Source organism: Dromiciops gliroides, chromosome 2 (assembly GCF_019393635.1).
Source record: "Dromiciops gliroides isolate mDroGli1 chromosome 2, mDroGli1.pri, whole genome shotgun sequence".
NCBI classification, from domain to species: Eukaryota; Metazoa; Chordata; class Mammalia; order Microbiotheria; family Microbiotheriidae; genus Dromiciops; species Dromiciops gliroides.
In genome coordinates, this window is record NC_057862.1 from 43,177,170 (window position 1) to 43,192,309 (window position 15,140).

General features: G+C 38.8%; 1 protein-coding gene and 2 pseudogenes across 1 annotated transcript; 1 reads left to right on the top strand and 2 right to left on the bottom strand.

Annotated features, from left to right (window-relative positions):
* Positions 1 to 5,645: 5,645 nt before the first annotated feature.
* On the top strand, positions 5,646 to 6,593 carry LOC122738238 (olfactory receptor 13A1-like). The gene has a single exon (XM_043980296.1). The coding sequence runs from the start codon at positions 5,661 to 5,663 to the stop codon at positions 6,591 to 6,593; it is 933 nt and encodes a 310-aa protein (XP_043836231.1). The 5' UTR covers positions 5,646 to 5,660.
* A 2,004-nt stretch (positions 6,594 to 8,597) lies between these two features.
* LOC122738239 lies at positions 8,598 to 9,124 on the bottom strand (annotated as a pseudogene).
* A 3,866-nt stretch (positions 9,125 to 12,990) lies between these two features.
* On the bottom strand, positions 12,991 to 13,316 carry LOC122740035 (annotated as a pseudogene).
* Between the last annotated feature and the right edge of the window lie 1,824 nt (positions 13,317 to 15,140).

The following is a 15,140-nucleotide window of genomic DNA, read 5'->3' on the forward strand; positions in this document are numbered from 1 at the left end:
CTCTTCCAATTTTATCCTCTCCCTCTCTAATTAACTAAAAAAAAACGTTTTGAGCTCTTCCAAGAAGGCTTTTTGGTCTTTAGAACAATTTATCTTTTCCTTTGAAATTTCTCATGTTGATAGTGTTGTCCTCTTCTGAGTTTGTGTTTTGTCTTCCCTGTTGCCATAGTAGCTCTCTACAGTGAGGCTTTTTTTCTGTTTCTTACTTATATTTTAGGCTATTTCATGAGCTTTAAAAGTGAACTCTGCTCCTGCAGCATGGGGGGCATTGTTCCAAGGTTCTTGTGTTGGAGTCTGGAGCCTGATCACTGGCTTTCTGCTCTGAGGTCTCAAGGGCTATTGGCTTGCCAACTGCTCTGGGATGGCCCAGCCTAGTTATGCCTGTTGTGTAGGGCAGGGCTTCTCAAACTTTTCCCACTTGTGATCCTTTTTCACCTGAGAAATATTTATGTGACCCTGGGTATATAGGAATATATAATGATCTTATGAATCAAACATTTACTGCCAAAATTTTCATAACCCCCACATTGTTACACAACCATACCTGGCAGTTTGCCTTCTGCCTTCAGGCTGCAGGCCTCATAACTGGTCTGATATGCCGCTAGCCTGCTGTGCCAGAGACTGAGGGGCCTCATATGGTGATCTGTGCTATGGCTAAGAGCCTTCTTCTGGCTTGTCCTGACTTACTTTTACCCAAGTGAGACAGACATTTCTGGAAGTCCTTCTAAGTTATCTTAAGCTGGAAGATTGAATCATTATATCTTTTTGTAGGTTCTGTAGATCCATAATGTGTTTAGCAGCTTTATTTAATGTTGTTTCTGAGGGAAACTGGCTTCTCTTTGACATCTTGACCCTACCCTCAGTAGGTTGGTAGGTTCTTTTTGGATATAATCTTAGTCCTTTGCCTTCTGGAATGTCATATTTCAAAACTGCACTCATTTAATGTGGAAGTTGCTAAATTTTGTGTGTTTCTGACTGTGCCTTAATGATATTTGAATTGCTTGTATCCAGCTGTTTGACATATTTTCTCTTTGACATGGGGTTTCTGGAATTTGGGTAGAATATTTCCAAGAGTTTTTTCTTTTGATATCTCTTTTAGGAAGTGGTCAGCAAATTCTTTTAAATTCTATTTTACTCTGGTATAAGACATAGAAGCAGCCTACCTGTATAACTTCTTGAAATATGATTTCCAGAATCCTTTATGATCATGCCTTTCAGGTTGGCCAATAATTCTTAAATTATCTTCCCTCAATCTATTTATCAGGTAAATTGTTTTTTTCAATGGAATATTTCTTATTTTTTCTATTTTTCCATTCTTTTGACTTTGTTTAATTTTTTCATATCTCATGGAATCATTTTCTTTCAGTTTCCCAAATCTAATTTTTAAGGAATTATTCTCTGCAGTTAGATTTTATACTTTTTTTTCATATGGCCAATTATGCTTTTTAAGGACTTTTTTCATCAGTTAAGTTTTGTGCTTCTTAAAATTAGGCCAGTTCTATTTGTGTGTGTGTGTGTGGGGGGGCAATTGGGGTTAAGTGACTTGCTCAGGGTCACACAGCTAGTAAGTGTCAAGGGTCTGAGGCCAGATTTGAACTTAGGTCCTCCTAAATCCAGGGCCAGTGCTCTATCCACTGGTCCACCTAGCTGCACATAGTTCTATTTTTAAGCTGTTTTTTCCTTCATTATTTTTTCTGTCTCTTTTTACCAGGCTGTTACTTCTATTTCCATATTTTTATTGTGTTACTTTCATTTCCCCCCAGTTTTCCCTGTACCACCCTTATCTCTTTAGTTTTTCAGGAATTTTTGTTGCAATTGAGTCAAATTAGCATTTTTCTTTGAGGCATTGCTTGTGGCTCTTGTCACATTGCTGTCTCCTGAATTCATGTCTTGGTCTCCCCTGCCCCTGTAGTAGCTTTTTATGGTCAAGGCTTTTTTCTCCCCTTATTTTCCCACCCAATTTCTTGACTTTGAACTTCTTGTTAAAGCTTGGTTTCTTTTCACCTGTTGGTGGGGAGACACTGTCCCAAGCTGCAGGATTTTTTTTTTGGGGGGGCTGTTGTTTTCAGAGCTATTTCTGGTGGTTTCCAAGTTTTTGGTGCTTCATATTTGTTGTGATCTGGGGAGAAGTAAGATCACTGGTCTTTTCATCTGCACTCATTTTTTTTTTTTATCAAGAAATCTTCCCTGTAGCTTCAAGTGCTAGTATTCCTCTTGGCCTTGGACCTGTGAGCAGGGACACTGCTCTTCTGAAGCTGCCTTGGCAGTGCTTCTTTCTCTCTTGGAACTCTGACCGGCATTGCTACTTCCTTGTCACCAGCACTCCCCTCTGCCCCAGAACTACTACCCAAGTCTGAGTATCTGCAATAGAAGTACCAATCAGCATCAGCTGGATTCAGTGCTGCAAATCACATGCTTGCAATCTTTTTTCTTTATTTTTTTGGCGGGTCAGTGAGGGTTAAGTGACTTGCTGAAGGTCACACAGCTAGTAAGTGTCAAGTGTCTGAGGCCGGATTTTAACTCAGTTCCTCCTGAATCCAGGGCTGGTGCTTTATCTACTGCCCCACCTAGCTGCCCCTTGCAAATCTTTTTCTAATCAATTTTCTGTCCCCTTTTCCTTCTCTTCCCAGTGAGTTCCTCAAGCTACTGTGGCTGATACTGCTGCTGGAGTTAGGACTTTCTCCAGTGCTCATCACAGCTCCAGCAGCACATGCTCTCCAGGCCAGCACCCACTCTGATGTCTCCTGTTGACTTCTTAAGTCATTGTACTCTGGGAAAATGTTTCACATAGAGCTTTTGATTGCTCTGGAATTCCAAAGTTTAATTTGAAATGTTATTTTAAAGTAATTTTCAGGGGATTTGGGGAGAGTTCAGCTGGGTGTCTGCCTGTCATCCTTGATCTTGGCTTTACCCAATTTTTTCTATATAGTATTTTTTTATCTAAATTGTATCATATTTTTTCCAGTTACATGTAAAGATTATTTTCAACATTTGTTTTTATGAGATGTTGAGTTCCAAATTTTCCCTCCCTTGCTTCTCTCCCCCCACTCCAAGACAAAAATCAATTTGATATATATTATATATGTACAATTGCATTAAACAGATTTCCACATTAGTTATGTTGTGAAAGAAGAATCAGAAGAAAAAGGAAAAACCCTAAAAAAAGAAGAAGAAAACAAAAAAAAAGTAGAAATAGTATGATTCAATCTGCATTTAGATTCCACAGTTCTTTTTTCTGGATGTGGAGAGCATTTTCCATCATGAGTCCTTGGGAATTGTCTTGAATCATTGTATTGCTGAGAAGAGCAACACAATACTCTCACAGCTGATCATCACACAAAGTTGCTGTTACTGTATACAATATTCTCCTGGTTCTGCTCACTTCATTCAGCATCAATTCACTTTCTAGATTTTTCTGAAATCTCCCTATTCATCATTTCTCATAGCACAATAGTATTCCATTACATTCATATGCTACAACTTGTTCAGCCATTTCCTAATCAATGGGCACCCCTTGATTTCCAATTCTTTGCCAACACAAAGAAAGCTGCTATATATATTTTTGTACATGTGGGTCCTTTTCCCTTTTTAATGATTTCTTTGGGATACAGACCTAGTAATGGTATTACTGGGCCAAAGGGTATACACAGCCCCATAGAGCATAGTTCCAAATTGTTCTCCAGAATGGTCAGATCAGTTCACAACTCCACCAACAGTGCATTAGTGTTCCAATTTTTCCACATCTTTTCCAACATTTGTAATTTTCCTTTTTTGTCGTATTAGCCAATATGATGGGTGTGACATGGTACCTTAGAGTTATTGTAATTTGCATTTCTCTAATCAATAGTGATTTAAAGGGGGCAGCTGGGTGGCACAGTGGATAGAACACTGGCCCCGGATTCAGGAGTACCTGAGTTCAAATCCAACCTCAGACACTTATCACTTACTAGCTGTGTGACCCTGGGCAAGTCACTTAACCCCAATTGCCTCACTAAACAAACAAAACCAAAAAGAAATATTGATTTAGAGCATTTTTTCATATGTTCAGATAGTTTTGATTTCTTCATCTGAAAACTGCCTGTTCATATCCTTTGACCATTTTTCATTTGGGGAATGATCTTTATAGTAATTTTTATCTTGATGGTGACTGAAGTCTCTCACTTGAAGGAAAAGGAGGGGGCAAGGGAATAAACAGTAATACAGTACCTACTATATGTCAGGCACCTTGCTAAGGACAGTTATGGATATTCTATTATTTGATTGTCAGAACATTCCTGTGAGTTAAGTGCTATTATTGTTCCAATTTATCAGTTGAGGAAACTGGGATCAAATGACTTGCCTATGATCATGCATTAAGTAAAGTGTCAGAGGCTGTATTTGAACTTGGGTCTTCCTGAATCCAGGACTAGGATTCTATACACTGCACCACCAACTGAGAGCAAAATCAGACCCTTGCCAAATAAAGTATGACAGCTTTATAGAATAACAAGGGTATCTGCTTTTTTGAATGTTTCCAAACAATGTGTAATACTTTCCAAATGACAACAATATATAATTGATGATTACATTAGTCATTAAATCCCACATTACTATTATTATTATATTTTGCTAAATTTAAGCCAGCCAGCAAGTACCGTGTGGAGCATAGAAAGATTAGTTTCATTGGAAAATATTATAGTTGGGTTTTCAAATAGTGGAAAAAACCTTAAGTCATGAGACAGAGAGTGAGAGCTAGAGAGCAAGAGAGCAAGAGCGAGAGCGAGAGTGAGAGAGAGAGCGAGAGTGAGAGCGAGAGAGAGAGAGAGAGAGAGAGAGAGAATTGAGTGAACAAGAGAGAGCACTTTCTGTAGGCATAGTGCCATGCTAAGGACCAAGGAGATCACAAAAGATATGTAAATCCTGCTTTCTGCATCCCTGAAATTTATAATATCTTTATCCTTGGGCAAATTACTATACTTTATTTAACCTTTGTTTTCTCATTCATAAAATGGGGGATACTGATGATGAGGGTACTTAATTTCCAAGGTGATTTTGCTAAAAATATTTTGAAATCTGAAGAACAAATGTAGGAAAGGTACTAGACTACAAAATACAAGAAGCACAGAGATATCTTACATAAGCTTTTGATTTCATATACCATCAAACTATAGAGAATATATATAATACATATATATTTAAACATATATACATATATATATATATATATAAACAAATTTGTATATCACATCCATGATATAACAGGAATACACATGCTGGAATGGATTGAGAATGTAAGTAATGTGCAAGCAAGTCCTGGAGGCCCCAGAGTATAAGCATATATAGAAGAAACTGGTTTATATAGAGAGATTTCAGAAATTAATGAAAAGGATACTCAAAGCAAGAGAGCTTAGTGGAAGATGAAGTCCTTAATATGAATTAATTTTATATTTGGTTTTAAGGGATTTGATTGTACTGTGAGTCTATGAGATAGCTGTAATATTCTATACTTACTCTTGTGTTCTCATTGTAAAAGTTAACCCATAGTCTGGGTAACCTGAGTTTTAATATCAAATTTCTTTTCCTTTTCTAGATGTTATCCCATCACATTCATACAGTTTGGTTTAGACTTGACAGTCCCAAGCAGGAGCCTCCTGTCTGACCCAGAAAACCCTCCTACCTGTATGGCCATTAGTAACCACTCGCAGGTGACAGAGTTCATCCTCCAGGGCTTCTCTGAACACCCCAACCTCCGGATTCCATTATTCATCTGTTTCTTCTCCTTGTATATGGTGGCCCTTATAGGCAATGTCCTGATTATCATAGTCATCACACTCAACTCAAGCCTCCACAGCCCCATGTACTTCTTTTTGTTCAACTTGGCTACAATGGATGTTGTCCTCACCTCCTCTGTTTTGCCCAAAGTGCTGGAGGGCCTGCTCTCAGAGGAGAACATCATCTCCTATGAGGGCTGCATGACCCAGGTCTACTTCATCATTTGGGCTGGATCATCAGAACTGCTTCTTTTCTCAGTCATGGCTTATGATCGCTATGTGGCCATCTGCCACCCCCTGCATTACAATACCATGATGAGCAAGACTCTCTGCAATGTGTTGGTAGCTGGTGTGTGGCTCATCTGTGCCTTCAATTCCTCCATACATACTGGTTTGACGACACGACTGTCCTTCTGTGGACCCAATGTAATTACCCATTTCTCCTGTGAGGTTCCTCCTCTATTGTTGCTCTCCTGTACTTCTACCTATATTAACAATGTCATGACTGTCTTAGCAGATGCCTTCTATGGTCTTTTAAATTTTCTCCTGATCTTGGGGTCCTATGGGTTCATTATCTCCAGCATCCTGAAAATCCAGACAGCAGAGGGAAAGAAGAGAGCATTCTCTACCTGTTCCTCCCATCTCATTGTGGTGTCTATGTATTATATTTCTGTTTTCTATGCCTACATAAGTCCTGTTTGTAGCTATAATCCAGAAAGTACTAAACTGGCTGGTGTCCTGTATAGCCTGGTGAGCCCAACTTTGAATCCTTTGATCTATACCCTTAGGAACAAAGAGGTCAAAACAGCCCTTAGGAAGCTCTTCCCAACCTTGAGAACTTAAGTAAGAATTTTCAAGCCTATTAATATTAGGTAGAGGTATGGTATAATCCTATTGATGTCTGTAACTGAGAAAATACAACTTTTAAAAATGATCTGCATTGGCAACATCCTTTGATGCTTATCATGATGTTATATGTTTGGGCTTACAAGGCTCAGGTTTAAGAGGTTATTGATTTTCTTTTAAGTGTTATTTCAATTTGCAATAGTTGCTACCAGGTTCATCTTGATACCTGGGTTATCACTTCATCACCAAAACAATTTCCCCTTTAAGAGAAGGGACTAAGTATCCTTTCAGGTAATATTTAGCTTTCATTTTCAGTATTTCTATATTATGTATCTCCCTGTCTCTATCTATCTAATCTATGTAAAAGGAAACATGACATCCTTGACAAAGAATTCATTTCAACTTGGAGTCAAAAGGCATAGGCTTTGGCAAAGAATTGGAAATTGAGGGAATGCCCATCATTTAGGGAATGTCTGAACAAGTTGTAGTATATGAATGTAATGGAATACTATTGGGCTATAAGAATTGATGAGCAGGCAGATTTCAGAAAAACCTGGAAAGACTTAAGTGGACACAGTAACAGCAACACTGTGTGATGATCAACTCTGACAGGCTTGGCTCTTCTCAGCAGTCCAATGATCCAAGACTCATGATGGCAGGTATTCTCCATATGCAGAAAAAAGAACTGTGGATTCTGAATGCAGATTGAACCATACTGTTTCCACCTTTTGTATGTGTTTTTTGAGGTTTTCCCCTTTTGTTCTGATTCTTCTTCCACAACATGACTAATGCAGAAATATGATTAATGGGATTGTGCAAATATAACCTATATTAGATTGCTTGCTGTCTTGTGGAGGAGGGAGGGAAGGGAAGGAGGGAGATAAATTTGGAACTAAAAATCTTATGAAAACAAATGTTAAGGGGCAGCTAGGTGGTCAGTGAATGAAGCACCTGCCCTGGATTCATGAGGACCTGAGTTCAAATCCGGCCTCAGACATTTGACACTTACTAGCTGTGTGACCTTGGGCAAGTCACTTAGCCCTCATTGCCCTACCAAAAGGAAAAAAAAAAACAAATGTTGAAAACTATCTGTACATGTAACTGGAAAATAATAAAATAATTTTACGATTAAAACAACCCAGATAATGCCAAAAAAAGCTTAGGCTTCATTCCAACCTCTTATACATACAGGCTCTGTAGTTCATAATAAGCCCCTTAACGATTTAGTACTCCAGGTAATCCTTTAAAACTAAGTTTCACAGTAAGTCTTATTCTCTCTCAATGGATGTCATTTCTTCACTGAGATTCCCTATACTAATTATATTTTTGGGGGAGGGGGGCAATGAGGGTTGAGTGACTTGCTCTGGGTCACACAGGTAGTAAGTGTCAAGTGTCTGAGGTCAGATTTGAACTCAGGTCCCCTTGATTGCAGTGCCAGTGCTTTATCCACTGTGCCATCTAGCTGCCCCCTAGTACCAACTAGTTTTGTGACTTGCATCGTGGAGTGTCCATTGGTGAAGATGGGCCTTCTCAGATGGCCCATGAAGATCTTGCCAAGTTCCAGAGCATTCCCAATGGGGCAGTCTTTTACCCAAGTGATGCTGTAGAAAGCAGTAGAGTTAGCTGCCAACACAAAGGGCATCTGCTTCATAAGGACCAGTTGCCCATAAAATGGGATCATTTTCAACAATGAAAACGTCCAGGTTGGCCCAGCTAAGGTGGTCCTGAAGAGCAAGGATAACCAGGTGACTGGGACTGGAGCTGGGGTTGACCCTCCACGAAGCCTTGGCAGCTGCTGAGGAGCTGAAGAAAAAAAATCAACACCACGTGTGTGATCCCTTTACCATCAAGCCCTTGAATAAGAGGCTCATCCTTGCCAGCACCTGTGCAACCCACAGCTGCATCCTAACTGTACAGACCATTACTGTGAGGGTGGCATAGGAGAGGTAGTGGCTTCTGCCGAAGTGGGTGAAACTGGAACCTCCATGAGCCACTTGGTGGTCACCAGCTTCCCCAGAAGCAGGAAGCCAGTGGAGCTTGATGCACGGAACCTTCAGCTATCTTCCCATCGCCCAGCAAACAATAAACACGGTAGCTGGCTTTGTTGAAGTATTTGCCTGTGTAGGCCATTCCACAAGCTGCTCTAAGCCCTGGCCCAGGGAGCCAGTAACCACATCTGTAAAGGCTTGTTTAGGGATCCCGTTGCCATTTAGAATGATGCGGATCTTCCGCAAGTTCAACAGCTCAGCCTCTGGCAGGAAGCCAGCCTCAGCCCAGACTGCATAGAGGATGGGAGTCGCATGACCCTTGGAGAGCACAAAGCGATCATTGCTGGGGTCCCTGGGGTCCTGGGGCTTGTACTTCATGGTGTGGAAGAAGAGGACCGCCATGATCTCTGCCGCACTGCAGCATGATGTGGGGTGGCCCGAACCGGCCATAGTGGTGGCTTGGATGGAATTGATGCACAGCCGGTTGGCGGTGTCCAGCGCCCGCAGTTTCTGTTGGTCCGGCTTATGGTAATTCTCCATGGTAAAGGTGTTTGACGTGGATCCCGAGCCTGTGGCAGGGGCAAAAGCTACAGGAGCGAGCAAAGGCAAAGGGCAGCCCAGAAAGGAAGAAGGAGGAAGAGCTGAAATTCAGTTTTAAACATTAGCTGTGTGATCCTGAGCAAATTACTTAACCCTCATTGCCTCAGTCCTTCAAATGTCAAATGAACTGGAGAAGGAAATGCAAACCACTCTAATTCTTTTGCGAAGAAAACTCCAAATGGGGTCATGAAAAGTTAGACACAATTGAAAAATGACTAAACAAAATGTAAGGCTTACATAAGGCTTGCATCTAAGTATGATCAAAAGTTGTTATCAGCATCATCACTTCATCTTTTTTTGATGGAATACAGATAGAAAAGTACAAGTCATTATCTTCCTATCATTCTTTCATATGTAATATATTATGGACCTTTGTGCAGGCGGATAAAACGACTACTTCTTTTTTGTAATTGAATAATACTACACACTGCATATGCTGCTTTTCTGAGGATTTGGTTAAAGTAAATTTAGGAAATTTCCAGGGGCACATACCGCGACATGGATGACACACACATAAGCCTTTTGCCTTAGGGGTTTAATTTCGTCTTCTAAGTCTCCACATTTTGAAAGTTCTTTTCAAACTGGAGATTATGAGTATTTGATATGACAGCACCTATTAAGAATCTTGTTCTTGAGCATATACAAATTAAAGTTATATTCAGGCAGTTGTAGTTAACAGTTCTGTCTGTAATGCTCCACTTCCATCAGAGATTTCTTGAATTTGCAAGGATTGAAATTTTCATTTGTAACATGAGGATTTGTCTTAATTTATAAATATTATATTATTATAAGTTATATATAATACATATTATAAAATAATTTATAAAGACTCATTTGTGGGGGCAGCCAGGTGGCGCAGTGGTTAGAGCACTGGCCCTGGATTCAGGAGGACCTGAGTTCAAATCCAGCCTCAAGACACTTGATACTTACTAGCTGTGTGACCCTGGACAAGTCACTTAACCCCAATTGCCTCACTAAAAAAAAAAAAGACTCATTTGCAATCTCCTGGTGGCCTACTTATGTTTTTAGGTATCCTGTAGATTTTGATGTTTATTATTTTTCCACTAGATTTTTTGTTTTCTTTTCTAAGCTGTAAAGAAGTCAGAATATGTGTTAATTCTGCTAGCACTTAGAGGCTTGTCTATTTAAGACTCCAATATCCTATTACTCTAGTCGATTCATTTTGTTAATTCACTATGGGGAAAATAACCTCCAAAACATCATTCACATTAGTTACTTAGTGCCATGTAAACCAAATAAAGTCTTAGTTCTTGCATTTTCAATTTACTGTAATTATACAGTCATAGCTTCAACATAGTCCAAGATAAGGAGACTTATATTGGTCATCAAAAGGAATGACTACTCTTGATTATCAGTCATGGCCTTGTCTTCTACAGCAGTTGCTCCTACAGGACGTGTTTCTTTCCATTTTAACAAGTAAGACTTTGAAGTGAAGTCACCAGAAGTCATAGTTTAATTGTTCCTCTAGGGGCTAAAATGACAGAATTTCCCAGGGCTCTCTTTAGCTGACCTTTGGAAAATGACTGGGCATAACTGCAATCCTCTTCCATCCTTACTTATAGACTAATGAACACACAAACTCATAAGCACTGAAGGTTTTCTAGGAAAAAATCTCCCAGCTACCACTCTCTAGCAGAAAAAGGTAAGCTTACTAAGAAATGAGAAATAACAACTTCCTTTGTTATAAGAGGGGGAGAAATTGACCACAAGAGCAGGGAAGAAAAAAAAAGTTATGTTTAAAATTTAAGCATGTTTACATTTTTATTCTAGATCTCTTTATATCTATGTAAATTGTCAAAAGTAGGAGTGAGGGATGGAAAGAGATAAAGGAGAGAGGGGAAGGGTGGGACAGAGGGAGAAAGAGACAGAAAGAGAGAGAGAGAGAGAGAGAGAGAGAGAGAGAGAGAGAGAGAGAGAGAGAGAGAGAGAGGAGACAAATAATTTCCCCTAAATTAGGAAATTTTATAATTGTCGATAAGAATAAAAATGTTATTTCTGTTTAAGATTCCATCTTAAAGTTTGTGATTGAATCAAAAAATCAGACTTAAGAAATTCTTTATTATCATCCATTTCTTTTACCAAAATTAGCTGTTGTTGGTGTTGCTGCTGTTGCTGCGACTACTACTACTTACTACTTTTGTCCAGACCAGTAATTTCATGGGTTGAGGGAATACTTATTATGGAAATTTGCTTCATTGATGCAATTTGGCATCTGTTGTAACTTGTTGTCTTAGTTACCTGGGGTACTAGCACTAAGTCCTGAGCCCATTTAGTTTAAGTATGTGTCAAAGGTAAGACTTGAATCTAGTTCTTGATAGTGAGGCCAATTTTATGTCTACTATTCTTCACTGCATCTCACATTATATGATGTGAATTCATGGTAATAATATATTGTAAGCTCCTAACATTTTGAAATAATCAAAGATGAAATTTTGTTCTATGTGTTTTTGGTATAAAGTGTAATTTCTATGTCCTCCTTATTTAGAACTTGGCAATCTCCTTTGTAAAAAAACACATATAAAATAATAAGGGGGTTGATATATACATATACATATATAATATAAATGTATAATACATTTGTACTTATATTATGTATAACACACATATTAATATATTATATTTATACTATATTAGTAATAATTTTCTTTTAATTTACCTAGGTTAAATCAGATCATGGTGATTACTGCCTTGCAGTTTAGTAATTCCCCTCTTTGGGATCATGCAATCATGCCCCTATTTCAAAAAGAGATGATGGCATAGTAGAAAGAATTCAACTTCAAAAAAGAAGGAACTGATTAGAATTATTAATTGATTAGATCTGATTAGATTAGAAATCTGATCTGATTAGAAATTAGAATCAGAAGAATCTAGCTTTGTCATTTATTATTTCCATAGGCAAGTCAGTTGAGCTCTGTAAGCCTGATTTCTCATTTGCAAAGTGAAGCTAATTACCTCTGTCCCATGTTTTGCAGGACTGTGTGGGATGAAAAGAAGTGTATAAAATTCAGCTTTATATAGGCTTATAAATTTCCTCAGTCTTAATTCTTTTATTAGCAGAAAGATAACCTGGGAGTTCCAGGAACTTTCTGTTGCATCCTTATTAGGATGTTATGATAGATGACTGGTTAACTTCTCTTTCCTAAATTCTTGTTTAATTACGTCTTTATGTAATTTGATACAATTTAGCAACTGCCACAAGCTTAGAGTGGGCCCGTCTTCATTTATGTTAACTACAACTCTTGCTTTTAAAGACTTAGTTTTTCTTTGGTGAGGACAAGGGCAAGAAATGGAACCAGATGTGTGGGTCACAAAAGAAAGGTGAGGAATGAGAGATGAGAAATGACAAAAAAAAAAAAAAAAAGCCAATGACTGCTGGGCCACCACTTTGCATTGCTTCATTATAGATGATAAGTGACACCAAAACAACTCACTCTCCTTCTTCCAAATTGATTACCCCTTTTCTCTGATCAACCATAGCTAGTGAGTCATTCTGACTGGGGAACTCACCAGGCTTTTCAATTTCCAATCTTTGCTCAAGTATCTAATCTTCTTTCTCAACCAAATACTACTATTTTGGGACCTTGGGGACAGGGATTTTGAGAACAGGATGATGTGTGTTAATGTTTAAGAGGGAGGGAACTAACACTCTCTAAGTCAGTAAGCAATAACTGATACACTTTTAGGAGCAGCCCTATTAAACCCAGGAACAAGGCCTTGTTCCAGCACAGTGCTAAAGAGCACTTCAGTCAGGGGAGCCAAACAAAATCGGGTCACGAGGCTGGTCTTTATTTGACCTTCTTCTTGGGGCGCAGATTGTTGGTGTGGCCGCACTTCCTCTTAGGGCAGTCAGTTTACAGCGCGGGGGTGCAGGCAAGCATAAACAACACTCTCGGCAGATCATCTTGTCACAGTGCAGAGTGGACTCTTTCTGGGTGTTGTAGTCAGAGAGGGTCCGGCCATCTAGCTGTTTTCCAGCAAAAATCAGACATTGTTCACCTAGTGGGATACCTTCCTTGTCCTGGATTTTGTCTTTGACATTCTCGACAGTATCCCTGGGTTCAACCTCAAGAGTGATGGTCTTGCCTGTCAGGGTCTTCACGAAGATCTGCATCTCTGCAATGCTGCGCCCGGCTGCTCGGCCGCCTCGCCGAAGAGAAAGAGCAGAAGTTGCCCTTTTCAAAGGAGAATATAGTCTATTCTAACCCTTTTATTATAAAAGCACCGTGGCATCCTTGTATTATCTTGATGGTATAGAGGTGATACCATAACTGCTGTGTTTGCCCATAATAGATGGTATAGAAGTCAAGTCATCAAGTCAGGTTGACAAGCATTTTAGGGGATTACAATGGGTCACATACTGTGCTAAGGGCTGAGAATACAAATACAAGTAGAAAAAAAGCAGTCTCTGCTTTCAAGGAATTTACATCCCAATGAGGAAGACAAACTGTAGGCACATTTTTAAAAATTTTATTTTATTTTATTTTATTTTTTAGTGAGGCAATTGGGGTTAAGTGACTTGCCCAGAGTCACACAGCTAGTAAATGTTAAGTGTCTGAGGCCATATTTGAACTCAGGTAATCCTGACTCCAGGGCCCGTGCTCTATCCACTGTGCCATCTAGCTGCCCCTAGGCACATCTTATTGATTGAAAAAACAACAGAGAAACCAACATCTTAATACTAAATTTGCATCCAGAAAAGACAACTGAAATATACACGTAGAACACTGAATTAAGAGTTGGGAAACTGAGTCAAGAAACCTATAATCTATGCAGAGCTCTGCCATTTTCTGTGAGATTCAGCGAGTCAGGGGGTCATAAATATCAAGTGGTAATGGAGTTTATAGGTTACCCATAAGTCCTTATGTCATATCTTATTTTAGGTCCAGTCTTTTCATTTTACATGGAAGGAAATAGAGGATAAGCAAGGTTAAATGACATGCCTAAGGTCAAAAGGCAGTAAATTGTCAGTTAATTACCCTGTTTTTCAAGTTTCTTTAGCTTCAAAATGAGAATACTAATCTATGTACTACCTATATAATGGTATAGTTATTCAAGTCAAGTGAAACAATGTATATTAAATAATTTTTGAGTAGTCTTATCTCTCTTTTTCTCCTTGCCTCAGTTTCTTCTATCATCCTCATTTGCAAGGTACCCAAATTTCTTTTCATTATTCCTAACATTGAATAAGAATTATGATAAATGATATTTGCAGAGTAATTTAAGGTATGTGAATCATGTTTCATTATTTTCCTCACTGGACCTTTACAACAACCTTCTGTGGCAGATACCCCTGATATTTATCCATATTTTGCAAATGAAGACACTGAGATTCATAGAGGCAAGCTAAGAGATTCACCAATGTTCCCATGGCTAGTTAAATACAAAAGTGAGCTTCAAATCCAGATTTCTCTGGACTCCGAATCCAGGAATGTAGTTATAATTTCATGACTCTTCATTTGTTGCTTTTTTAATAAGTCAATGATATTTTCAATATCCTCACTTGAGTCAAGTCAGCAAATATTTAACACTTGCTATGTGCCAGGCACTGTGAGCTCAGTGCTGGCAATGCAATGAAAGGCAAAACTAGTCCTTGCCTTCAGGAAGCTCATATTCTAATCAGTGATGCAACATGCAAACAATTAGGTACAAACATGATATATAAAGGATAAACTAGAGGTAATCTCGGAGAGAGATGGCTTCTTTCTCTCTGTGCCTGAATTTCTGTCTGTCTCTGTATATCTCTTTTTTTAACCTACATTTTGTTCATGTAAATCATATGTACATATATAGATTAAAATTTGCAGAATAAATATAATTGGAATAGAGGAGTAAAACAATTATTAATCACCTACTTTGTTCTAGTCACTGTACTAGGTGCTGAGGATATAAATATAAAGAGTGAATCGGGGCAGCTAGGTGGTGCAGTGGATAAAGC